This window comes from Stegodyphus dumicola, chromosome 7 (assembly GCF_044657685.1).
Source record: "Stegodyphus dumicola isolate Sdum_Otavi_A_Nest chromosome 7, ASM4465768v1".
Lineage (NCBI taxonomy): Eukaryota > Metazoa > Arthropoda > Arachnida > Araneae > Eresidae > Stegodyphus > Stegodyphus dumicola.
This window is the reverse complement of record NC_140774.1, coordinates 25,250,253-25,276,401: the sequence shown is the minus strand read 5'-3', so window position 1 is coordinate 25,276,401 and position 26,149 is coordinate 25,250,253. Positions and strand designations below refer to the sequence as shown.

Here is a 26,149-nt window from a genome sequence, read left to right as displayed (position 1 = left end):
AAGTGGTCATCTACGAAAAATGGTTCGCTGTATGTTATAAAAGTTTAAGAAGAAACTAGAAAAATTTTCGAACAAAATATACCTAAAAACATTTTATGATATTTTAAAATTATTTATAAAATTATTTGTAATATAAAGCTAAATATAAAAAATCCTCTCTAAAGCGACCTTACACGATTTCATATCTTTTTAGTTTTCTGTTGATATGGTCATCTCAGAGAGGAATTGTTTAATTACCGTCTTTATTTATGTTCTCAGAAGCACTGGCCGTCTTAGGAAGACAGTCACCGCGATGATTAACTACAATTACACTCATGTCCATAAATTAAGGATAATGCAAAATCAGGCAAAGGAAGAGTTAGAAGCAAAACAAATTTGACTTATTTGTAAAGCTTATTTATTAAACAAAACGTAAAGAGCAAAAAAAAAAAAATGCTATATGTTTGATATTATTAAAAAAATCAGCGATTTTTTTCTCCCTGGAGCAAATTACAAAAAAAAAAAAAAAAAAAAAAAAAAAAAAAAACAATATTACATGGTCGGTATGATTGTTAATACATTGTATGTCTCCCAGATGATGCAATATAGTCCGTACAACGCCTAGGCATGCTGAATATCAAATTATCGATCTGATCTTTGGGGATATTACACCACTCAAAAAGCAATGCTCTCCGAAGTTCCGGTAGACATGTAGGAGGAGGTTGACGGGCTGCAACTCGTCGGCCAAGCATGTCTCACACGTGCTCTACTGGATTCAAGTCCGGTGAGAATGCTGGCCAGTCCATACGGGTGAATCCTCCGATTGAAGGCATTCGCTTTCGATGTTTGCACGGTGAGGACGGGCGTTGTCATCCATAGTGCGCCCACGGCGCCCCGAAACAAACGGCGGCGCCCACGGCGCCCCGTCATGTTGTTCCAGAATGACGTCCCGATAGATTTGCTTATCATGGTTCCAATTTGAACATGCAGGTCAGTTCTGAAACACAGAATAATTTCACCCCAAACGAGCACTCCTGCACCACGTAACGGTGTCGTTCAATGATGTTTTCTTGGTGGTAACGGGTACCTGGAGCTCTCCATATGAAAGTCCGGCGAGAATCAAACTGCAAGCTAAACCTGGACTCGTTGGAAAACATCACACAAGCCCACTGTTGCGGTGTCCACAATGCATGTTCTCTACTCCAGGCTAACCGCAGGCGACAGGGAGTTACAGTAAGTGGAACGCATCTGACAGGTCTACGAGCATATAGACCAATCTGCCCTAAGTGTCTGTACACGGTCTGCCTTGAAATTGTCGTACCAGTGGCTGAAGAGAGCTGGCGAGGCAGGTCTGAGGCTGTGCTCCGCCTGTTTCTTTTGGCAGTAACTGCCAAATACCGGTCCTCTTTCGGCGTTGTAACTCTGGGGCGACCTGTGCTGTAACGTCTACTCACATTACCATCATCTTGGAATCGTTGCCAAAGCCTGGAGATGACACTCTGGGAAATTTCAAGTTCGTCTGATACTTCCAGTTGGGTACGCCCACATTCCAGACGGCCGATAATTCTACCACGTAAAAAATCATCCAAATGCGTCCTTTGTGTCATAACTATTCTGTTATTGCACTGAAATGCTTACAAAGCGCCTGCGAACAATTTTACTTCTTTGCCTGTATTCCTTATATATCACTCTCTTGCACTCTCGTCATTGCGACGTACCATCGGTGTCATCTGGTTACTTCCTGAAATTTGCATATGATTCTTGAAGATGTGTGTAGTGATTTTACAGGTGATATATTTATTTTAAAGTTCGATTTCCGCGTGACCCCGAATTATCCTTAATTTATGGACATTCTGAATTTACATTTTCTAGGGATAATTTTAAATTCTGTCTCCTCAATAAATGGTGTAAAAATGAATCAATTTCCTGTAATATTCCCTTTCTATAATGGCCATCAGTAGTCCAGGGGTAAAGTCACTGAACACTGGTAGTTTGACACAGTAAACGAACTTAGTGCTTGAGATTTTTATGGTTTTTCTAATATATAACGTAGACGCGAGGTAGTTCCTGAAAAAGTCCTCCACGAAGGCATCCTCCCCTTAGGCAAATAGCTCTAACGCCCTTTCCAATAATCCAATGAAATTAAATACCCTAATGAAATATTACGGAGCTTCCTTCTGACATGCTTCATCATAACTAATAAATCAACATCCAAACGAGCGGGCTGTATATAAAAATGCTAATGGCACTTTTTTAGAAAACGAATGAACTGAAATAAAACAGGACTGAATTTTTACTACAAGAATATCATATTAACAAAGGTAAAAGAAAATAATTTTACAGTGTGGTAGTTAATAGAACAATTTTAATATAAGTAACCTCATGCAATTTCTAATCTCCTCTTTTCTAATTTTTATCCTATATTTTTCATGAAAAACTGTTAATAGAGCTCTATAAAAGAGAGTAATTAAATAATGACATTTAATAGTTAAGTAAATAAATTTACAATTCCATTAAGTGCTATATGTAGCATTAATTTTCTATTCATTTTCAGCTTTCGAATGTTAGTTTCCTTAGAAAAATGGTCATTAAATAATAAAAAAATATGAAATATTTGAGGTAAAAAAATATTCTTCTTTCTTAGTTGCCCTTTTTTTACAACAATGTTTTAAAATTGCGATGTTTTTGAGCCGCTTTATTTCGGGCGATGATATTTCAGAAGTGTGATGTTTCTCCTTGCTTTTTTTCCTCCGGCTATGATTAGTATGACGACGCTTTCGCCTTTCGTTGTTTTTTCTGCAATGTTTTCGTTCGCGATGTTTTTGCTGCTCTGTTTACGGCGAATCTCTTACCTGGTTGGAGTTTAAACTCAGGGAAACGGGCTGCCTACTTGGTTGGTTTTTGCAGATTTTCCCATGTGTAACATGAATACAAGCCAGTTTCTCTCAGAAGGCCCTTCACGAAGGTATTTCTCCTCTTAGGTAGATATCCGTAGTGATTTTGCCATATTAAATAACCTAACCTAACTAAACTATGTCAAAAATCAAAATTTTGTATGAATCGGATTTTTCTCAAGAAGTATGTGTCATGCATGTGATTTAAATTACCTCTGATAAGCTGTGAAATCATATGGAATACTGAAAAATTAAATTGGAAAAACTTCATACATTAATGTGAAAAAATTATATGCAGTACGTAAGTGTGTACTTATTTTATCACAGTTTTTCATTTTCATAACGATTTTATTTAAATTCTAAAAGTATAACTTAGTTGTAGGAATCTGTATTACGATCTTAATCCATATCATCTGGTTTTATTTAATCCAAAAAAGTACAGTTTAATTCTAAATGCTGCATTGTTATTGTCTATGGAATCTATGAAATGTAGTTGGCTTTGTTTAACCCATGAAAGTATTATCTATAAAATCTATGTTGCTATCTCTTACTTTTGTGGAATGTAATTTTTCTTCTTTTTAGACCAAAGTGACAATTTGCCCAGAAGGGCTATTAATTTCGTTTTGGCATTTTGCTTTGATTCACTCACTATAAACGGCGAATCTCTTTTCAAATTGTTGCCACCAAATATTAGAGCCTTATATTATATTTAAAGAAATTAAATAATGAAGAATCTGCGTAAATATATGTATGTTTCTGGCAGAGCTTAAATTGCGCCGGACCCCTGCTCCGGTACTTCTTAGTTTTGGGGTTAAATCATAATTCTAGTCGGAGCGCACCGGAGCCCTCCATCAGAAGGCCCGGCGTTTCTTTTATGTAACTGAACAACAACTTCAGTAGAAATTTGATCTCGAAAATTTTATTTTTTGCAATAAAATTACATTACAAGTCGCTTATTGAATTTTAATTTATCGCTTTACATTTTATTTAATTACTTTAATCTTTAATTATTTAACTATTTTAATAAGAATAATGAATAAATTTTATTTAATAAAATAATAATCATCAATTAAATAATAATAGACTAATATTAACTATTAAAATTAATTAAATAATAATTAATTTCGTAATAACTAACTATTTTTTAAAATTTTTAATGAATTTAATAGTCATTTTATTTATTTTTTTACTTTTGTTCTTCTTTGCTGGTGGTCTTCCATAGGGCTCCGGCACTTCTAATTTGAGAAATTACGCCCTGGTTTCTCGCTTTGTGATAAAACAACGGTACCTACAGCCATCAAATTTTGAATAACGTACGAAGTATTTATGGGTTTTTGATTAAGAAACTCAACGATTTCAAAGCGAGCAATGGCAACACTGTACCGGGGGGGGGGGAATTTTATCTCCAGTGCGTTAGACTGTTTATCGGAATTCTAAAGATATGCTCTTTTAAATATTTTTTGATATTGCTGTTGAATTGAATTTTATGGTTTAAGTGCGAAGAACATGATATTTAATAAATAAAGGTAGTACATAAAACGTTAAAAAAAACGCCCCTTTGGGCATAATATAAAATCTGAAAGCTTTCAGATTTTTTATTTATTTATTTATTTGTTTATTATTATTATTATTATTACTTTGTTTTGTTTTTTAAAACCATAAAGGTACAACCTGACTATAAAATATGTACTGCTATAGATAACAGTTTGTAGCTTCTATAGAATGTAGTTGATTTAATTTAACCCATGAAGGTACAATCTAACTATCATATCTGTATTGTTATCGGTAATAATCTATAAGCTGTCTGGAATGTAACTGGCTGGTGGATTTAATTAATGCAAAGAACATGAGAGCTGTGAACCAGGGAAGGGATGCCTTTGTTGAGGACGTTTTAAAGAAAACTGGCTCGTTTTCTCGTTACCTACGAGTGAACTACAAAAGTGCCAATGCAGTCATTTTGTCCGATATAATTCCTATCGAATATGTAAATTAGGTGTTCAAAAATGATAACTATGAGCGTTATTTCTCTATACATCCTTCGATCATCAAAAATGCAACTTTGCACTGGCAGCTGCGCCAAAACAATTGGAATCGCTCTGCGACTCAAAAACGTATGGCATTCTGAACATACGATTCCAGTATGTTCTCCACTGAAGATAGTGAGAGTCAGGTGTAATCATTAGCAGTGGGATGTTTAAAATTTCCTTTATGTGAGAGATACTAAGTGCTACCTTAAAATAATGGTAGTTGCTGTAATAGAAGAGTATTCTCGTTGTATGCGTGGTTTTTCTTGTGGTTTTCCATTGCAATTCTGATGCTGTGGCTATGTTAATTATTGTAGTAAAAATTATGAGCGGTTTGAGAAATAAATTTTCTAATGATTTCGAAATTTAAATCGGTATATAATGTGCTATTCCTTGCAGTCTAAAACGCGATGGCTATTTCTATAAGAGAGATTTATTTTGGCAGAATTTGTATACCATATATACCATACAGATGTCTTTTTGCAGCATCTTCCCATACGGTGGAGGGCCCACTAGTGGCTGAACACTTATAGTTCCAACATGGGTTCGATTCCAAGAGAACGTGCTTGCTGCATGGGCGTCCTCGTGGTTTTCCGCATGTACAACGTGTATACGAGCCCATTTCCCTTAGAAAGTCCTCCACGAAGGCATCCCTCCCTTTAGGCAGATTGACCTATTTTGTTTTGCTATAATCTCAATAAACCAAATCAAACCAAACCCATATGAGGGAGGCATAAAGTAAGGCTGGATTTGGATAATATTGAAATAAGTCCAGATGTCATTTAACGCTTTTTGCAACACTGAGGAAGACCGTTGCCTGTGGGCAAATTACTATTGATGTCTTCAGTTTTGGTACTGACAACGCGAAGGAGTTGTGTAGTGAAATGCTGGTGTCCTAAGAAGGGCGAAGATGAAAGGTAATCTGAATTAAGTCAACTATGACCTTTTGAACTAGAAAGTGACTTTTTTCTGCATGTTTAGAAAAAAAGCTAAGTAGGCTAACTGGTCGATAGTTTGATGGAAATGTGCTATAGGTTTGGTTTAAGAAAAATAATTATAATTGCATAGTTATATATGTTATCGATTACAAAAAATTAAATCAGTTTTTTTTGTATTATTAACATTAAAATTTCGCATTATTTCTTTTCCCTATTTACAGAGCTTCTTTCTAAAATATACTTTCTCAAATACGAAAAGATTTTCAGCTTCTGAGGCATCTTTTAAATCAAAAATCAAAGTCACTCTGTAATTAATGCTCTGTTCGGTTCATTTCAAATTAGAGCATTTATTATTTTAACAGCAAAATTCGTTAAACATTACTATTGATTTCTGATTTCCATGTACTTAACTTTCTAAGAGTATTTCGGAGAGGAATAAAAAAGGCGATTTGTTAATGTTATTTAAAACTTACGAGTCAGCTATTACAAAATATAAGGAAATAATTCTTCAAATATTTATCTTTTTTTTTTACTCCTGATTTCAACAATACAAAGTCTAAAATTTTACTTTACTAGTTCCTTTAAATACGCATCTCATTAGACTATGCTTTACAGCACCTTTCTTTCAATAGACTGTTTTCAGTACGAATAACTTTTGCTTAAATAGTTTTATAAATATATTTGTCAACAGAATTTCAGTTTATGTTTACAATTAAATGTTAAGGTATATATTTCGATAATATTTATAATCATTATATAGATATATTTAAGTACTACATTTCTTCACAGTAACATTCGCAGAGGTTTATAAGTGAATCAATCGTTCATCTTCAATTGCATTTATAAATATTTAATAAATATTTACGTATTTTATTAAAGAAAAATGCATAAGAAATATGTATAAATTGACTGAAAATTACGCGCATTAATTTTAATAAGCACTCAAACTTAGTTTTCCTTTGAAATTACCCCACGTAGCTTCCAGCTCCCTTAGGCTTTACCCTATTTAAAAAACTTAAGCCGATGTATGTACCTAATTACAAATATTTTAACAGGCATAATTTTATATTTACATTTAGCTATCAAGTTTTAAACTTTACATTTTTTTCTTTAAAAATGATTGAATTATGTTGTTCTTATCTTCCGGTTAAGGTTTTATCCCTTTAGTTAATTCGCATGCAATAGTTGTAGAATTATCAACAATTTAAAAGTTGTTTAAGTGTGTCTAAGCCTAATTTTTTTTTTTTTTTTTTTAACTATAGCATCCATGTTTGTGTACATTTGAAACTTAGCAGAACAGTGAAAGTCTTTCTGCACATTTAGTTCTTTTTGACATGTGGGACCAAAAGGAAACTTAGTTTTGTGCGCCGAAAAATCTGCCTTTTTGCTGGCTGAATTGCTTGTTTTTGCGTAGAACCTGCAATTTTAATTGTAAAAATTGTTCTTAACTGTTTTAAGTTTTTCTATATATTTAAATTTTTAATGAAAATATTTTAAGTTTTTATGCATTTTTGCCGTGCCGCGAAGTGAGAACCGAATCAATTGAATGAGAAATACATCTCTGAGGAAATAAGTTTAAATGAAATGCAACAAAAAATGTGTATAATTTAATAAGCCGTTACTTTCTTGAATGCAATGAAAAAAAAAAAAAAAAAAAAATGCGCACGAGCTTCACGGAACCTTTGAGTTATCTCCATGAAACCTCATTATTTTGCAGAACACAGTTTAAGAAACATTAGGCTTATATAATAGGAGATAAATATTTTTTTAGATTAAATTCAATTTTTAAATGGCAAAATTATAAATAAAAAAAAATTTCACGACGGAAGTTGCTCGATTTTTCCTAATGTTATGTATAATGTAACTGCGTAACGTTGGCAGCGCGCAGCAGTAATTGCGAGTGTCAACATTTTGATGGTGATCGAGTCCCCCAAAATTTAATTCTTTGTGCGCCACTGTAATGAAAGTGGAAATTTATGGTTAATAATGAAATATTATCACTCGCTTCTCGCAATTTCATATTTTCTTTGTAAGTCGCCATTTTTTTTTTTTTTTTTTTTTTTTTTGTGTGTGTGTGTGTGTGTTCGAAAGTGCTTAAAAAAGCAGAATGCTATGAATATAATGCACTTAACGTCATCTACAGAATATTAAGTTTAATAGTTCAGTAATTATAATAGTAATAAAAATGGTTAAAATGATTTTGTTTTCTGTAATTAAAGATGCATATAATTTCCTTTTCGCGATTTAAATGAACATTAAAAGCAAGAAAGCGAAATGTTTACTTTTTTCCCTTTAACAAAACTATGTCTAAAAATATTATAATTATAGAAAATACGCGCAAAAATGTGAAATTTACGCTTTTTGGAAGGGGGGGGGTGAAACTGATTATGACTTAGCCAGAAGAAAATAAAATGACGAAATGGCTGTGCTACGCAATTAGTTCGGATAAACCAGATTCTGCTGAGTGAGTTTATGTAATAAATCTCTGACTAAAGTCATTTCTAAAAAGGTGAGCACTTAGGCCTTGACTTACTTAAAAGAATGATGCATAAGAAAAACTTTTTTATGCTGAGGTAAGAGAGTTCCATCGATAGGCGGAAAAGGTGATTCAAGATGCAAACTTACTGTTTGACAACTTTCGCATCTTCAGAAGGAAGAGTATCATTTGGATCCGTTGAGAAGATGTAATTATTGAAAGTGGCTTTAGTAAGTAGTTTCGAATAAGGCTTTTTTTTTTTTTTTTTTAAGGGATATGAAGTAACTTTGACCATTTTGGTTGTACAAATGCGGTTGTCCTTGCTCATTATACCTATCAAGCTGTGAATAAAATGTAGGCCCACGTCAACAAAGTCCGTTTTTGAGTAATGCGGATTTCATTCTAAAAAGTAAGAGTGGAGGGGGGAGCACAGTCATTGAAATCCGCCCACTTCTGCAAGAATCAATGACGAGAAAATGACCAGATGCATCCTCCGCGAAGATAAGATAACAAGTCAATAAAACGTGCGCCGTCAGAAAGGATTTTTTTACATGCGTAAATCATAAAAGCGTAAAAAAATGTTTAATTGTTGGACGTCATTTAATCAGGAGGCACTTTGCGGGTTTTTTTTCTTATTCTTGACGGTTTTCCCACAAGGTAAGAAAGCCTTTTTTGATAACGTTTAAAACTTTGGAAAATGTAAATAAAATGGAATGTTTAGCATTTAAGTAAGGGAAATAAGTTCCATAATAAAAGTATATGTTTTAAAATGGAGAAAATGTATATTTTTGAATTCTAAATTTTGGCTACAGCTAGTATTATTAAAAATGACAATGGAAATGATTTAGAAATTTAAATTCCATTGTATATATTCTAAACTAAATAAAATTACTGAAACGGCAAAAATGATCTGAGTTCTATTTTTGCAGTTCATTTTTATTCCCTGATAGCAGATACTATTAAAATAACAAAATAAATTATTTAGAAATTTAAGTTCCAATTCCGTAATTCATTTTAATTTCTCCGATAGCAGATATTATTAAAAATGGCAAAAGAGAAGGTTAGAAATTTATGTTGCATTTTACCATATCATATTTTAAATAGTCTTCAATAAATGATATTATAAATTATCAAATTATTTAAAAACTTGAATTCCATTTTTTCAGCTCGTTTTATTTATTCTTCAGAAATTGGTATTATTGTAAATAGCAACACAAATACTTTAGAAATCCATTGACATCAGGTCATTTTATTTGTTCTTAAGAACTAATTTTATTAAATTCCGATAGTTTAGAAAATTAATATTTTCTCGTGTCATTTTATTTATTCTTCAGAAACTGATTTCATTAAAATGGCAACAGAAATAATTTCCAAATTTAAGTTCTATTTATCTTACGTCATTTTACTTATTCTTTAACCACTGTTATTGTTAAATTGATCGAAAGTATGTATTTGGAACGTTAAGTTTCATTTTATTTATTCTAAAATATTTGGAATTACTTGAATAGCAAATGCAATGATTTAGGCATTTAAGTTTAATTTTCCCATGCTCGTTTTATTTTTTTCATATTCTCATCTACCACGCAGAGAAAATTTTAAATGTTCTTCATTAGAGACCCGACTGCTAATTACTATATCTGCAAAGGAGTAGAGATGCTACTTTTCGGAACTTCAAAATACCATGCGTACCTATTTATTTTATTTCAACGACTGATATGATTAAAATGGAAATCAGTTAATGGATTAATTAAAGTGGGAATTTACTTAGAAATTCCAGACCATTTTCCGGAGTTATTTTTACTTATTTTTGCAAATTTTGTTTATACTTTATTCGTGATATCATTTAAGTGGAAACTTTAAATTTTCATTTGCCTTTTCAAAACAAATAATCTGTTCGGTCCATCCTAATGTCTCCAAATCCCGTGTGTACCGAATACTAGGATTAAATTTCTGTGAAATTAAATTAAATTTAAAATGGTATATCAGACGTTACCATATACAGTGGCTCGCATTTGTTTTCGGACACTTAAAATTGAACGCTTTGAAATTTATTTGCATAGATTTTGTACTGAATATTCAAACATGGATCTAAATATTTTTCTAGTGCACTATTTTTTCTCTATTTTAGTCTTAGCTTGTTACAAAATAAATATCATCAAAATATTTCTTGTAATAAAATAATTAATTCAAAACGTATTAGTTGGTACCTCACATAATAACTCAGACACTCAAAACTTTTCTTAAGATGCTTTGGCAGATGAAGTTTCTTGTCTGAATGTTTTGTTTTAATTGAAAATACATCATAAAAATTATCGTCTGAATTTGGAGGTAATTTATTTGTTTAGCAAACGATATTAACAGTTCCACACATGAAGTGAACATGGCAAAATGCTACAAATTAATGACCGATTCTGTTAGAATTTTAACTATTCATCGCTTATTGATGGTAAACTATTTAATAACAATTTAGGCTTCCCTGCCCCGTGAACTAAATCACACTACAGGTCTTCCCCCTTTGGGCACGTCATGGAGGTTCAGCCTCCACTATTACTCTCCAGAGGAGCAGCGCACCACCTGGAATTCACCAGGCAGCACCGGTCGTCTAATGCTTCTACCAGTCGCATGGGCGAGCCCGTCGCAGTGGGCCGTTACCCAGCAAACCGGGGAGAACCAAGCCCTCTGGCTACGGTTCCACACCGCTCAGGACATGCCAGTGGCCGGCCAATAAGTGACCTTTCCCAGGGGCTTCAGAACCACCAAGTTCGTAAATTTTATCCCCCGTGGCCGAGACTGCCTAGGTACAGATCCTAGCCAGTAACTTCGCAAAGTTCTGTACGTCGACCCCCGGGGGGGATGGTAAACTATTTGAAACATAATTCTTGATGTAAACCAAACCAAACCATTCTTGATGTAAAGCGTTCAACTATCAATATTATAAACTCATAGAAAATGCGTAGAATTGGTGAAAATGAACTTAAATCTGGACCACATTCTAAGCTTAATAGAAAGAAGTCGAAGATTTATCGTAAAAATCAAGTAAAGCCCAAATATTTATGCTTCAAAATTGATAGCTGATTTAGAAGAACAGTTTGCAATAAAAGTTTGTAGAGTCATTAGGTATTTTTGGAAGCAGAAAAGATAAAAAATATGCAACCGCCTTCGCCGGGAATCGAACCACGAACCTCTGGAATACCGGCCCAGCGTGCTACCGTTACACCACGAAGGCACGCTAGGGAAGTGGGAGAAATACCTTATATACTCCCCTTTTTAAAGGGCGACTAGGGTTTTAGGGGACCTAGTCGCCAAATCCTGGGTGCGGAGAGTCATCATCCACAACCCTTTTAGTTCGGGCGCCACTTGTAGAGATGTTAGGAGCTTTTGGGAGCCACAGAGAGGAAACATTAGCAACCGCCTTCGCCGGGAATCGAACCACGGACCTCTGGAATACCGGCCCAGCGTGCAGAACCACTACACCACGAAAGCATGCTAGGGAAGTGGGAGAAATACCTTATAAGTTAATCTTGAAAATGTTAGAAGGATCATACACTGGGCGTTCAGCAAGAAGGAAATGAATTCTATGCCAACAAAAAAACATGCTTAACGTTCGCATCTGTGCGGTAAGCAAAAATTTATTATATTAAAACAATGTTATACTTGCAAACGACTCACAATTTAGTACACTTAGGTCCAGTGGAAAAATTGTTATGTGGCAAAAGCCAAATAAAAAAATTGAATCCTATAAACTTAGCATGCGAATGGATGCATAACTATTTCGGAATGACTCGCTACCTCTGGGATGGAATATATTATAGTCTTTATAGAAAATAATATGGGTGAGTATAAATAATGTGAATGAAATCCTGAAAGAATATGCAAGAAAACTTGGAATGCAAGTTCTATCAGGATAATAATAAAAAAACAACCTTTAACGTTCATTAGTTTAATTAGGGCCGGCGCCAGAAGCGGTGCAATCCGTTCACACGCACTGGGCGGGAGCATTGGCGAAAAGGCGCAATGCCAACTCTGGTTATTATATAACTGCCCTGAAGTTGTCAAACATCCTCCATATTCTCCTGATTTAAATCCTCTCGCAGTTGGAGAAAGCATAGAGAAACGTGACATTTCTTCAAAATCTCTACTTTTTAAAATAAGTGATTAATAATGTACGTGAAAAAAAATGGAGCTATTTTACAGTATTTAATTGTATTATTACCTTTCCATCCCTAATTTTGATCAATTAATTTTGAAACTGCCTTCCAGGAAGTTTCTGCAGCGATAGAACTTTATTCTCATGTTCGTTCAGAATTGACACATGCGGGATGCAGAACCAACTTGTGACTGAAGCAAAATGGCACAGAAGATATCTCATAATAGGAGGAAGAGCAGGTAAGCTTAGTTTTACTAAGAACTTTAAAAATTAATATCGTTAAAGGTGAATTAACTTACGAAACCGTTAAATATGTTTTAGAAAACAAAGGCTGATTTTCCGTACAGTACTTAAGTATAGCGCAACCACGTTGGCGGAGTTCGATTTTTTACAGAAGAAATATGATGATGACTTGTAATCAAGAAAAGTTATTATACATATAGCGTATTCGAGAGGTCCAGGTTCGTGTCCCGGCGAGGGCACTGCATACGTCTTCTGCTTCAGAATAACCTAATGACTCTACAGTGGCGCCCGAACTAAAAGGTGTTGGATGATGATTTTTCACAATCAAGATTTGGCGACTAGGTCTCCTAATCTCCGGTCGTGCTTTAAAACGGGGAGTATATAAGATAATTTTCTCTCTACTTTCTGTTGCCTTTGTGGTGTAACGGTAGCGCATTTCGAGAGGACCAGGTCTAAGTCCCATCGAGGGCATTGCACATTTTTCACGGATCTTGCTTCAAAATAACATAATGACTATATATATACGAGGGTTGGAACTTTAATAGTGGCAACACAGTTGAAAAAACGCTACGCAACAAAACCAAAGAAATCGCGTATACCACACGTAAACTACATACCTACCTTACCTCTCAGCAAAAAGACTGGTCCTGCCTACGTCACGCGCATGCGGAGTGACGCGAAGAACGAATGCTTGTATTAGCTCGCGGTCTAAAGTAAGTGTTGTCAGAATGTTTTCAAAACAAGAACAACGATGTTGGATAAAAATTGAATGTGCCAGAGGTCGTACAGCACGACAGTGTCATCAAGGGCTTGCGGGGAATCTGCATTGCCTTACAGAACCGTAGCAAGATGGGTGAAAGCATTCAATGCAGGACGCCAAAACGTGGCAGACATGCTGCGGCCAGGTCGTCCGAGTGTCAGCGATGCAGACGTGCAAGCTGTTGCCGCACTAATGGACAGTGATCGCCGCCAAACGATTCGTCAGCTGGCCGTACAAACAGGATTAGCGCATACGACTGTGTTGCACATTCTGAAGGAACGCCTGTCCATGAGAAAAATTGCTTCACGATGGGTTCCACATCAATTGACGGACATGCAGAAATGGCTATGATACGATGGTGCCTGAACCCACCCGGAGCGCTATGAACGCGAAGGAGATGCTTTTTTACGCCGTATCATTATGCTGGATGAGACTTGGGCCCGATCGTACCAGCCAGAACTGAAGGGTCACCACAACGTTCGAAATTTGGTCAGAACCCCAGCAATGTGAAAGTTATGGTGATTCTCGTGTACGACTGTGATGGTGTCATCCTAACGCATACCGTTCCCCCACAGCAGACCGTCACTTCGCAGTATTACTTCTCATTTTTGGAGCACAATCTCCGACCAGCTTTGAGAAAAAAACGGCGACACTTTCTGCAGAACGCTCCTCTCATTTTGCATGACAATGCTCGGCTGCATGCAGCGCAAGTTGTGACTGATTTGTTCAAGCGATGGGGCTGGGCAGTGCTCTACCATCCACCATACTCCCCAGATCTAAGCCCTTGTGACTATGACTTAATTCCTAAGATGAAGGAACCACTTCGTGGCACTCGCTTCCAAACTGTTCCTGAGATTCTTACGGCAGTAGACCGGTCCATTCAAACTATCAACAAAACAGGCGCTGCTACAGGTATTCTGCGACTTCCACATCGTTGGAAACCGGCTGTACACAATGCTGGCGACTATATTGGAGGACTGTAAAACATGGTGACATGAATCACTTTTGTATTCCTTGTAAATAAATAGTTGCCACTATTAAAGTTCCAACCCTCGTATATATTGAAAATTCTAAATAAAGTAATTAAGAGTAATTTAATAAGCCCATAACTTGCGCTAAGCGCTAAAGCTGCAAGGTAATAAACATATAATTTATCATTAGAAAACTTTTTAATACCAACTCCAAGGAGCAGAAATTCAATTAAAACCAAAAATTATTGTAATAAATAAATTTTTTATTAAGTATTTTAATTATTATTTTAAATTAGTATTTCTAGACTTCTATTGAAGTAAGAACCATAAAAAAAGTAAAAAGAAAAACCCTGAATAGCAAAAATACCAAAAGCAAAAGTAAATATTTTAAGTATTGAAAAAGTTGTCATTGACGGCAGATTAATTAACTTGTCAAGGTGAACAAACCCATCTGCTATCGATTAACAACTCTAAAGTAACGAGAGTGTTTCGTCATTCTTACAAGTAAGGACCCAATTAGTATTCTGCAGAGCCAGATCACAAGTCAAGTACAATCTAAATCAATAGAAAGACATTAGTCCAATTTGGCCAAAAGATCTGTAATAAACAAAATAAATCTAGTAAGATGATCTTTAAATTAAGTTTATTAAGAACACAACTAAATAGTTTTCTGATGATAAATAATAATAAATTTGATAACTTATCAAATAACTAATAAATAATTTGATAACTAATGATAAATTATATATATATATATATATTATACTTTTGGTGCTGTAGATAGCAACCAAAAAGGGAGATGCACAACTTATGCTATAGCAGTCCTATATACAAAATTTCAACTTTATGAAGCTAATCATTTTTGAGTTATGCGAGATATATATGCGTACGTACGTACGTCACGAAAAAAATTTCTGCTGAATCTATTTAAATTCTTTTTGCAACTCGTTTGGGAGAAAAGAGGATTTTATTCTGTCCTTACGTACAGATGTTCCGCAAAAACTTTGTTGAATTGCATTCGATAGGGGTCAAAATAGATATTTTCTTTGAAATATGACACCCGAAAATTTTCGCATACTTCGTACAAGGAAGTAAAAATTTGTAAGGATTTTGATGAGTCCACTTAAATGTAATATCATTGGATCCAAGTATTTCCTAAAAGTAATTAATAATACTCTAAAAATACTGCTTCTTTATCATAGTACGTAGCGTATTCGGAAACTAAGTACCGTTCCATTCTAGCGCCGTCGCAGCGCTGTGGTAGGCGTCCCGCGCATGCGCACTAGTCTTTCTTGTTCACTGACTTTCAATTGTCGCCATTTTGGTTGCTCTATGTTGTGTTTTCAGTTTGCTGTGCACATTCAAAATGTTCTCCCGCTTAACAATTAGTTCAATTAGACAATTAGTTCTCCCGCTGACTGTGAGATTCGTGCCGTGATTAGATTTCTGAACGCGAGGAATGTTAAACCGACCGAAATTTATCGTCAAGTGACAGAAGTTTACGGTGAATACGCGATAAGTCATGGAATGGTGAGAAAATGGGTAAGAATGTTTAATGCAGGTCGAACAAATGTCCACGCCGAGGCTCGGAGTGGTCGGCCTTCTGTTGTCACCGAAGATTTGGTAAGGAAAGTTGATGAAGCAATTCATGAGAACAGACGCTTCACAATGACAACTCTTTCAGAGGCATTTCCACAAATTTCACGTACTGTTTTATTCGACATTGTGTCTGACCGCTTGAATTATCGCAAACTGTGTTCCCGATGGGTTCCAAAAATGCTCACTGATGTTCACAAAACAAAGCGACTTGGTAGTGCCCTGACATTTCTCACGCGGTACAGTGATGAGGGAGAAAACTTTTTAAACCAAATTGTGACAGGTGATGAAACTTGGGTGTGTCATTTCACACCAGAATCGAAACAACAATCGATGGAGTGGAGACACACTCATTCTTCGAAAAAACAAAAGTTCAAAGTGACAATGTCATCTCAAAAAATCATGTGCACTGTCTTCTGGGATAGGAAAGGCGTTTTGCTTACTGAATTTCTCCCCAGAGGTGAAACCATTAATGCGGCACGATATTGTGAGACTTTAACAAAACTAAGGCGTGCCATTCAAAACAAACGAAGATGAATACTCAGTAAAGGAATTGTGTTGTTCCATGACAATGCTCGGCCCCATATTGCTAGTGTCACTCAATCGTTAATTCGACAGTTTCATTGGGAGCAGTTCGATCACCCGCCGTACAGCCCGGACTTGGCGCCGTCCGACTATCACTTGTTCCTGCACATGAAGCGCGAGCTTGGTGGCAAGCGCTTTGGATCTGACGATGACACGAAAAATGCTGTGGAGTCGTGGTTATCGAAACTGGCGGGAAGTCTCTTTGACGATGGTATACAAAAACTGGTCACCCGCTGACAAGTGTTTGATCATAGGTGAAAAATAGTTTAAGACATGTATTTTCATGTAAAAATAAAACTGGATTCAAAAAAATTGTTTTACTCTTTTTTTTTTTCAAAACGATACTTAGTTTCCGAATACGCCTCGTAATTTAATCAGTCGTTTCATTCCAACTATTCTAGACTTACAACAGAAACATAAATTCTTTAACGAGCTGTAAAGGATTATGTAATCGTTGTACAATTTCTTTAATATGACAACTACTTTTAATTATATATCCGAAAGGCCAGGAATGCAGAAAAAGTTTTTAATGCTTTCTATATTTCAGAGTACAAACTGCATCTTATTATATAACAGCTAAATACGGAACACGAAATATGGCTCAGTTTATTTCTTTAGTTCAGATTTTCTCATATACGTTTACATTATTTTTAGTTCAAATATCAGTTGCTTCATTTTTAGCACCAGGGGTGCTATTAGTCTTGTCATTTTGTCCATATAATTTTTGTCTCCCGAATCACTTTTCAATTATTACCAATGTTTTCGCAATATTATTGAAAAATAATGCTGAAGAACCTGTTTGTATGCGTGTAAGCACCCGAATATGAGCCTCTCGAAGCCCGTATTTTACATTTGTTTTTAATTTATGTATTATACAAATTTAATGAAATTTTGTTTAACAGACTTCGGGATTGAAAGCGAGAAGTGGCTATTCTACATAAATAAAACATTTTTATGTCCAGCACGCCGCTGTTGCCACTCGGAAAGATGGCATATAAGATATAACAAATTATGACAGCTGTTTCAAAAAAATAATTGGCGACCTCAAAATTAACATTCTAAATTTGATTATCTGCCTCTAAATTCATCTCTTCTCACAGGTTCCAGATTTTTCTATGTTACGTACCGTTTTAATTGAAATGCCTCTTGTTCGATCAAATTAATTGTAAACCCAAACCCTGAACTGAAACTTTTCCGACTCCCTTTTTTCTAAGTTCTATAACGCTCTCCCCTTTTTTCGCAATAAGCTCTCCTTCCAGCAAGATGCTTTTCGTGTATACTGCTGCCGCTTACTTGCTTAAAAAGGCAACTTCTGTATTCAAATATAATTAGGAAACATCTGGTCTGAAAAAAGGATGATTTGATTACGTAAAAAAAAATAAAGATTGTGATTTTTCAAGATACGTTGTTCTAAATTGCGTCAGCATGCTTTCCACTCACCTTCAATTACGTCTTCTCGGTCATCTACGCAGTATCGTAAAGCTGTTAAAAGTTCCACTGTTTTCATCTACGCATTTTTAAAATCATTATATATTTCAATTATAATCATTATATTTTAATTTTATTCCACAAATTCAGCTGTTTGAAAGCAATGTGAGCCTGTTATCATTTAGTAAAGGTATTAACTTGCAAATTTAGTCTTTCTTTACTGAGTAGCAGATCAAGTGATCGAAAGGCAATAAACAATTCTTAATTTTGTCATGAAAGTTCTAGGTAGATGTATCAAATATTTTTACAAAATGACACTAGTTGGACTCATTAAAAATCATTACATACTTTTTTTATGATAACTCTTTTAAGGGGATAGCCACTAGAGAGGCTAGTTTTCAAAGAAATAATTTAACGAATATAAAAAAATAAATGACGCCCACTAACGCTGTGCCGGGAATTCTAAAGATATGCTGTTTTGAAATATTTTGTGATTTTATGTGGCGTAAGAGCGATGGATGCTTAAGTAATAAGTCTTAAGTAATAAGTCTAAGATTTTTTTAAAACAAAAAAGACTATTAACAAGAGTGGGTCCAAGAGAAGATTGGGAGCTTGCGATTTTAAAACAAAAAAGACTATTAACAAGAGTGGGTCCAAGAGAAGATTGGGAGCTTGCGATGCTCAGGGAGAGCATAAAAAACTTAACAAATTCTCTGGTGCGATGTTAAAATCTGAATCCTATCATATTTTCTTTCTTTCCTCCTTCGTTTTATATGTCACTTTTGAATTTATAGAAAAAATTATGATAAGATACACAATAATCGTTCTGTAGCAACATCATATATAGTATTTCTGTTGTAATTTTTTTTTTCCTTTCTATCCATGCAACAAAACCTGACGAATCTTTCTCAGAAAACTACGAAAAAATCAATTAAGGAGCTTAAAGCGATATTATCACAAGATATAAAATAGACTAGATGGAATGAACATAATGAAAACAGAAGAATTTCCTCACAAATTATTAGCACGAGTCCGAGTACATCTAACGTATTTACATTGCATTATAAAACTTCGAAAAAGGATTTGCCTTTGAAAAAGATTATAAATTTTTTTAAAAAGTAGTAAATAAGGATTATGTCTCAATTACGTACCATATAGCGTTAGAAAAATCTTTGACAAACTTTAAAATTAAAGTTAGTAATAACATGAGTACATTTTGATTTAAATCAGTCAGATTAAAAAATAATATATATATAATATTAAAAACTGCGTTTATTGCTTTTGGTACTCTTCTGCTATCGGGATCGGATTCGGAAATAGTATATGTAGGTATGCACATTTGTATGGATGGATGTGTTCATGCATGTGCGTGTATACACAAACATACGTTCGTCCGTACATATTTACTAACAAGAACTATACATTCATATATACATGCATACGTATATATATTTCTGAATTCGACAAGAGAAGAGTACCTTACTTTTAAATCGCTTAATTTGTTGACCAATAATATATATAAATTAAGCTCAGAAGTTAAACATTTTACACTTTTCCGAATGGCAACACACCTCTGCGTGAAAGATAAAACGTATTTTACTTTCTATTGTGGTAGCACATGTTCTAATGATGCAAAGATTATGAATTTTAACGGGTTAAAGCTGTTAATGTATAATATATAGACAACATTCTGGTATAGAAATATATTTTTGTAAAGAAGTTCCCTCTCCTCAAACTCAATGATGTTCTCCTGAAATTAAGAAATATAAAAACTACTACATAATTTCGAATGATGAACTCAGCCTTAGAATAAATCTAATTTCATAGAAATTTTATAATAGTGCTTCCCATACTTGACTCGCATACCTTGCTTTGGGATTTATTACTACCCACACACAGTATAACTGATTGCTGCTGTGAAAAAAGAAGACACACATTTTCAGGGCGTTTAGTTCAGAAAACTATACAGTTTCAGGACTCCTAAGACGACCTTCGAAAACTAGAGTTTCAAGAAGCTCTTTTTGAAGGTGGTGATCCAATGGTCTTTCCCAAGGAATAAACAATCAATCAATTTTGTTTACCTCTCCGTCTAATTACAGATACTGCAAGTGAACACCCACCTCTGTCCTTTTCTGAAGCTCGATTTCAAAATGACTCCATATTAGGAACCTCGATCTCTAACCGAAGTAAGAGGACATCGCTCATTTCTCAAGAAGGCGGGAAAATCACTTTCGCAATGAGTATAGGAAAAGATTAATACACTTAGGTGCAAAATTAAGAGAATTTGCACGTTATGTTAACTTACTGAAAAACTAATGGACATATTTTAATGAAATTTGGTATGAATATACATTTACAACAGAGAAAGATGTGTACCATTCAAAAGTCATTTTATGTACGCATGATTGTCAGTAAAGCACATCGTGCAGGGATGTGTAAAAATCACGTAGTTATATCGAACTGAAAATGAGTCTAATACGGGGTATGATCCCCACGTTGTTATATCGAAATGAGTATAACAACGTAGTCTAAAATGAGTAGGAAAAAAGAATCAACCCTCTCACAGCCAGTCAGATCGCGTAGCATGACAGCATAATGGACAGGAGGCAGTTGAGCAGTCCCTGTTGCAGTCGATCCCACTCCTGCAGCAAGACAGTTGTGATCTCCGGAATAGTTCTCAGAGGGAGATGTCAAGATGAAATTGCTCTCCCAAGAGCGTCCCAAACATGCTCAATAGGCTTCAGGTCAGGAGATCTGGCTGGCCATTTCATGCGGCGAATATCTTCTTTTTCCAGGTAATCATCGACCAGCTCAGCCCTATGGGGACTAGCGTTGTCGTTCATTAACAAGAATCCAGGACTATTTGCCGCCATGAAAAGTCGAACATAGGTCTGTAAGATCTCTTTTCTATACCTCATAGCACTGTATCCCAGGCATTAAAGTAATAGTGTTTGTTCTTATCAACAAGTTCTCTCTCTCTCTCTCTATATATATATATTTTCCCAAATGGTGGGCACTTGCCTATAACGGCATTGGCCACCATTAAGGCCAGAAGTGGTTACCATTTTCTTGTGGAGGCAACTAATAGGCGGCCAGCGTTGCCCCCTATGAAGGGACAGACAATTTTACATACATACCTTCTCCTTCGAATCGAACCCGAGCCCTTCGGTGTCGCAATCAGGCTACCCTAACCACTAGGTTCCTGTCTTGGACCCGTCTTTGGAACATAGTTGCTAACACAGTTTTTTCACTCTTTAAAAACAAAGGATGAGTAAGGCTTTGAGCATACGCAGACGACTTTTTACTCATTGTAGCAGGTCGAAGCGACCTTGAAACGCGAACTCATGATTGCCTTAATTTATTTGCTGACTGGGTGAGAGAACATAAACTTAAACTCTCGGTGCCTAAAACACAAACACTCATAATTAGTCGAGAATCTCCATTACGTAGAAACCCCTGTCTTAAACTCTTGGGGTTCTTCATTAAATGTGTTAAAATACTTAAATAAATAGCCGCCCAGACGGTATAGTGGTTAGGGGAGCCTGACTACGATGCCAAAAGGCCCGGGTTCGAATCCCGGAGAAGGCATGGATGTAAAATTGTATGTCCTTTCATAGGAGGTAACGGTGGCCGCCTATTAGATGCCTCCACAATAAATGGTCACCGTTTCTGGCCTTAGTAATGGCCAATGCCGTTATAGGCAAATGCCCGTCATTTGTAAAAAAAAATAAAAAATAAAAAAAAAATTAAATACCTAGGAGTAGTAATATAGATAATAGACTTTCCTGGTAACCACACATCTCTTCTTTAAAGATAAGAATCAACAGACTGACTACTTCCATGCGATCAACAACCTCCTTAAATTGGGGTATCCCATGTCACTTGCTTAGAATATGGTACAAAACAGTGGGGAAAGAATTATTTTGTATGCCGCTGCTATTTGGGGAACTAACATCTCTTCCCAAATGAGACGTTCACTACTCTCTATACAGCGACACCAGCTTCTTCTCATTTGCAAGGCTTATCGTACCACGTCCACGGCAGCCCTACAAATTATCTCAGGCACGCCACCTCTAGACTTGTTAGTTGAACGAGAGGCAGCAGTGGTTAACGTAAACAGGCTAAGACGCACCATGAGCATCACATACCGCAAGCTCCCTGCCGCTTTGCTAAAAATAACCTTGTGGACACTATCTACTTTAATAGAACACAGGACGCGGAATTTGCAAATAGTGTTTTCACTGATGGCTCTAAAACTCCAGGGGGGACGGGAAGCGGATTCTGTATACTTTTTCTGGAGGAGCTTTAACGTATGAGTGGAAAAGAAAGCTCGCTTTTGAAAACTCTGTCTTTCAGACGGAGCTCATAGCTATCAGAGCAGCTCTTCTCCACCTGAAGAATAATCCCACAATGCCCAATATCATCTACACAGACTCAGCCTGAAGCCTCGCTGCGATAGCTGGAATTCGTTCTCGTAGCCCTATCGTCAGAAGCATTAGAGACATTCTAACCCACATGCCTGCTTCGCAAAGACCCTCATTCATCTGGGTGCCCGCTCATACGGAAATAGAAGGAAATGAGAGAGCAGATGTTGTCGCAAAGGAAGCAGCGGATTCATCCACTTTGCGAGAAGTCCCGACCCTTGGCCAGTCTCCAACCTAAAGAGTCGGACATTCCATCAGCTCCTAAGAATATGGGAAGAACGTTGGGATCAAGCCTCCACAGGGAGACTTGTATACAATCTAATTCCCAAGGTCAAGACAACAATCCAAACTAATAGCAAGTACATGATGTATTTCCTCACTGGTCATGCGCCCTTCCCTTCATACCTCTTCCGCTTTGCTTGAGAGATAATGGTAACTGCGAATGTGGGGAGGAGGGTCAACCAGACCATTTTGTGTTCGCCTGCCCACACACAGCACTTAACAGCCTCAAGCAACCAGGAGCCAGATTACTGTTGCCCAGGGAAACTGGAAATAATAACTGACTACTGTACTAGCAATTACTCTTCTGACGCTGGAAGATAATAGCCATAAAGTGCAAACTTGAGTCGTATCTAACACACATTAAATTCTAACAATGCCATTTCTAAGCACATAGTCTTAGAAATAGACATCGCACCTACAGTATGGCATTAACTCTTCTTGAACTGGCACATTTATTAACCTGAAGGCAGATTACTTGCTCTGCAAAGCATAGCAGTATGCACGTTAGAACTATATAAGCTAGTTCAATATGTCAGCAGCAGAGTATGTGATATGAATGTTCAATATTTAATATTTATGCTGTGCCAGGTTTTCATACACAAAGTTTGTACTGTATTAGAATGTACTTTATCTGTACATGTTTATATCATTTATTTATGGTACCTAATTTATACTAGGATCACGCATACTTCATGTAAACTTTAACTATCGTAATAACATATATGTTATAGATGTATATATGAATATGAGCGAGAGTATGAATACTTTTATTTGTTTCGGAATATATATGTATGGAAGTGTGTTGGTATTTATATGTATATACATATATTTTGATTGTACTCTTCTTCAAGTGCCTTGTGTGCACATGTATATTTCTTTTTTGCATTTTATAAATGTCGTCTGCTCAGCCGGGGCTGCCCAGGGCTGCGGCCTGGCAGCTAGTGGTTAACTCCCGCTGAATTGGTAACCAATTCTGCATGGAATATATCTATACCTGGGTCGGAAACCAATTCAGCGGTTTACTCTCCTAACCACTATACCGTCTGGGCGGCCAAAATGTATTGTATTGCAATGCAACATAATATGGAATTTTTTTCAGTTATCTTTTCAAATCTTCTCTTGTAGAACAAATATCCAGAAGTGTGTGTATGGGGGTGGAGAGAGTGTGTGTGCTGAATAATGATCTACCAGTTTAATAAATGTTTTAAAACTGTGTCATTAATCTGCAAATAATACAAAAATCCCTGGCAGAGTGTTTATAATAAATTGATTTAAAATGCCTGGCCAGATGTTTTTCGTCCATTTCCGTTTTCAATATAAACTTACAAGAGGCCGTTCAACCTCGTATTAATATTTATTACTTGGGCTATTTCATTTAATGAATTATTCATAACCGATGTTCTTCATTAAGAAAAAAGTTCAAGACTTATTCTCTAACAGTTTGAAAGTATAGATTAAATTATGTTTAACATGAAAAGAAAAAAAATCTGAAAGGATTCAGATTTAACGTTGCGTCAAATGATTTTTTATGGTCTTGCTCAGCGCTGCAGGTAACCATTTTTTTTTGGGGGGGGGGTCTTTTTATCTTTATCATTAAAAATCGCTGCTTCGCCCTTAGGTAAAGTGATCACATTTTCATTGAGACAAAGCGGGACAAATGAAATGAAATGAGAATTGTAATGTTGTTATAAAAGCAGACCAGTAATTCCAAAAAGAATACATTTTATTGTATGCATTCATATGCTTGTCTATAAATGTACAAAAATATATTTATTATTAACTATTGTTAACTATAAAAATATTTGTAAAAACGATAATTTGAATATTATGCTTTTTAATTAATTTAAAATTTTATTAAAAAAATTATGATTTTTCTTTTACGGTCAGATTTCTTATCCGAATGAATACTTTGCAATACATTCGGATCATTTATTAAAATGTCGTGAAATTTCTTACTTGAATTTATCAAATTATATTTTACCCTTAATACAGATTTTACCATATTTGATTGATACTAGAAAAAATAGGTCCTGTTGCTGCATTTCTTCCTGGAAGGGAGAGCGCGTGTTCTACAATTTTCAAAATATTTTCATAAGGAATATTATTCTGTTTAAAATAGTGGAATAACTCCGTCCATTTTTTTGTCCGTTTCCACATTTGCAGACAACCAACATTTAATTTTTTCTTCAGTAACATATCTTTTTACCAACGACACGTTATCAAAGAGATCATTTTCGCAAGTATTATTTTTCGGAAAATGGTTACTATTATATTAAAAAGATTTTTTCCACATATTCCCATAAAATCTCCTTTTTTAATGTAACCCAATTCTTTTATATTTGATTTCTGCGCTTTCACATAAGTCCTTCAAACTTTCAACGCGCAAAGTATATATATAAAAATACGAGTAAATTTTTGCAATAATATTCTTAAGATCCACTGGAAATAAGTCAGATGCTGTTTGAACAGTATTGTGTAGAATATACGCTGCACAACCTACTCTAATAATTTTTTGGTTCAAATGTTCTTTAAGTTTTCTGAAAACGTTATTGATGCCTCTTTCTAGCTTTTCCACCAAAATTTTCGTTAGTGTTATCCTAACAATAGGCAATAATTTTATTCTTCAAATTATTTTTTTTAAGTAGTACTTATTGAATCAAAAATTATTTATGAAGTTTCACCCGGCAATGAAATAAAATTTAATATTCTAATTTCAATTCCTGTTTCTGGATCAAAAAGTCTAACAATTGTGGGAAATAGTTTTAAATATTTGGATAATATTTGGATGGAAGCATCATAACATATGGTTATAAATGTGCATTTAAATCTAATTCTTTCTGCAGTTGTGAAAACGAATATAGTGAAAAAACATTACAAATAATTGCTTTGGTTTTTGTCCTTGCACGTGCAAATTTTTTGTCGTACAATGTTTTGATCATTTACGACGTACAATCAATTGATCTGAAACTTTGATTGTGGTTTATGGTGTGGAAAGCAAATAGCCCTTCAGCTAATGCTAGCTGTTCCTCCGTTAACAATACGACGAGATGTAACGACCTTGTCGATCATTGTCGTTACATTTCTGACGAGATGTAACGACAATGATCGAACACCACCGAGTAAATCTAACTCGTTACGTTGCCTAATTTAGTTTACTCTGCATGCACTTTATGTCTTTTTTTTTTAATTTATGTATTTGTTATTTATATGCAGATGTTTCCTAAAAAGCAGGACATTTTTAAAAACCGGCGGGACTCCCTCCAAAAAGCGGGACTGTCCCGCCAAAATCGGGACGTGTGGTCACTTTACCTTTAGGCTACAAGCGCAAAATTTTTAAAAGCAGCATAGCAGTGTACGTTTAAAATTTCCGAGGCAGTGTTATTTATTGGCATAACACTTTTT

At 35.3% G+C, this 26,149-nt stretch overlaps 1 protein-coding gene across 3 annotated transcripts in view; it reads left to right on the top strand.

Moving 5' to 3' along the window:
* Positions 1–8,414: 8,414 nt before the first annotated feature.
* Positions 8,415–26,149, top strand: part of LOC118201790 (uncharacterized) — a 46,321-nt gene continuing 28,586 nt past the window's right edge. For 2 of the 3 annotated variants that reach the window (XM_085819984.1, XM_085819983.1), the window contains exons 1-2: positions 8,812–8,968; positions 12,572–12,697. In XM_085819984.1, coding sequence (XP_085676110.1) covers positions 8,890–8,968; positions 12,572–12,697 — 205 coding nt within the window. In that variant the 5' untranslated portion in view covers positions 8,812–8,889. Of the gene's footprint in view, positions 8,542–8,811; positions 8,969–12,571; positions 12,698–26,149 lie in introns of those variants that run through there. The other variant, XM_085819985.1, reaches the window with a different exon arrangement.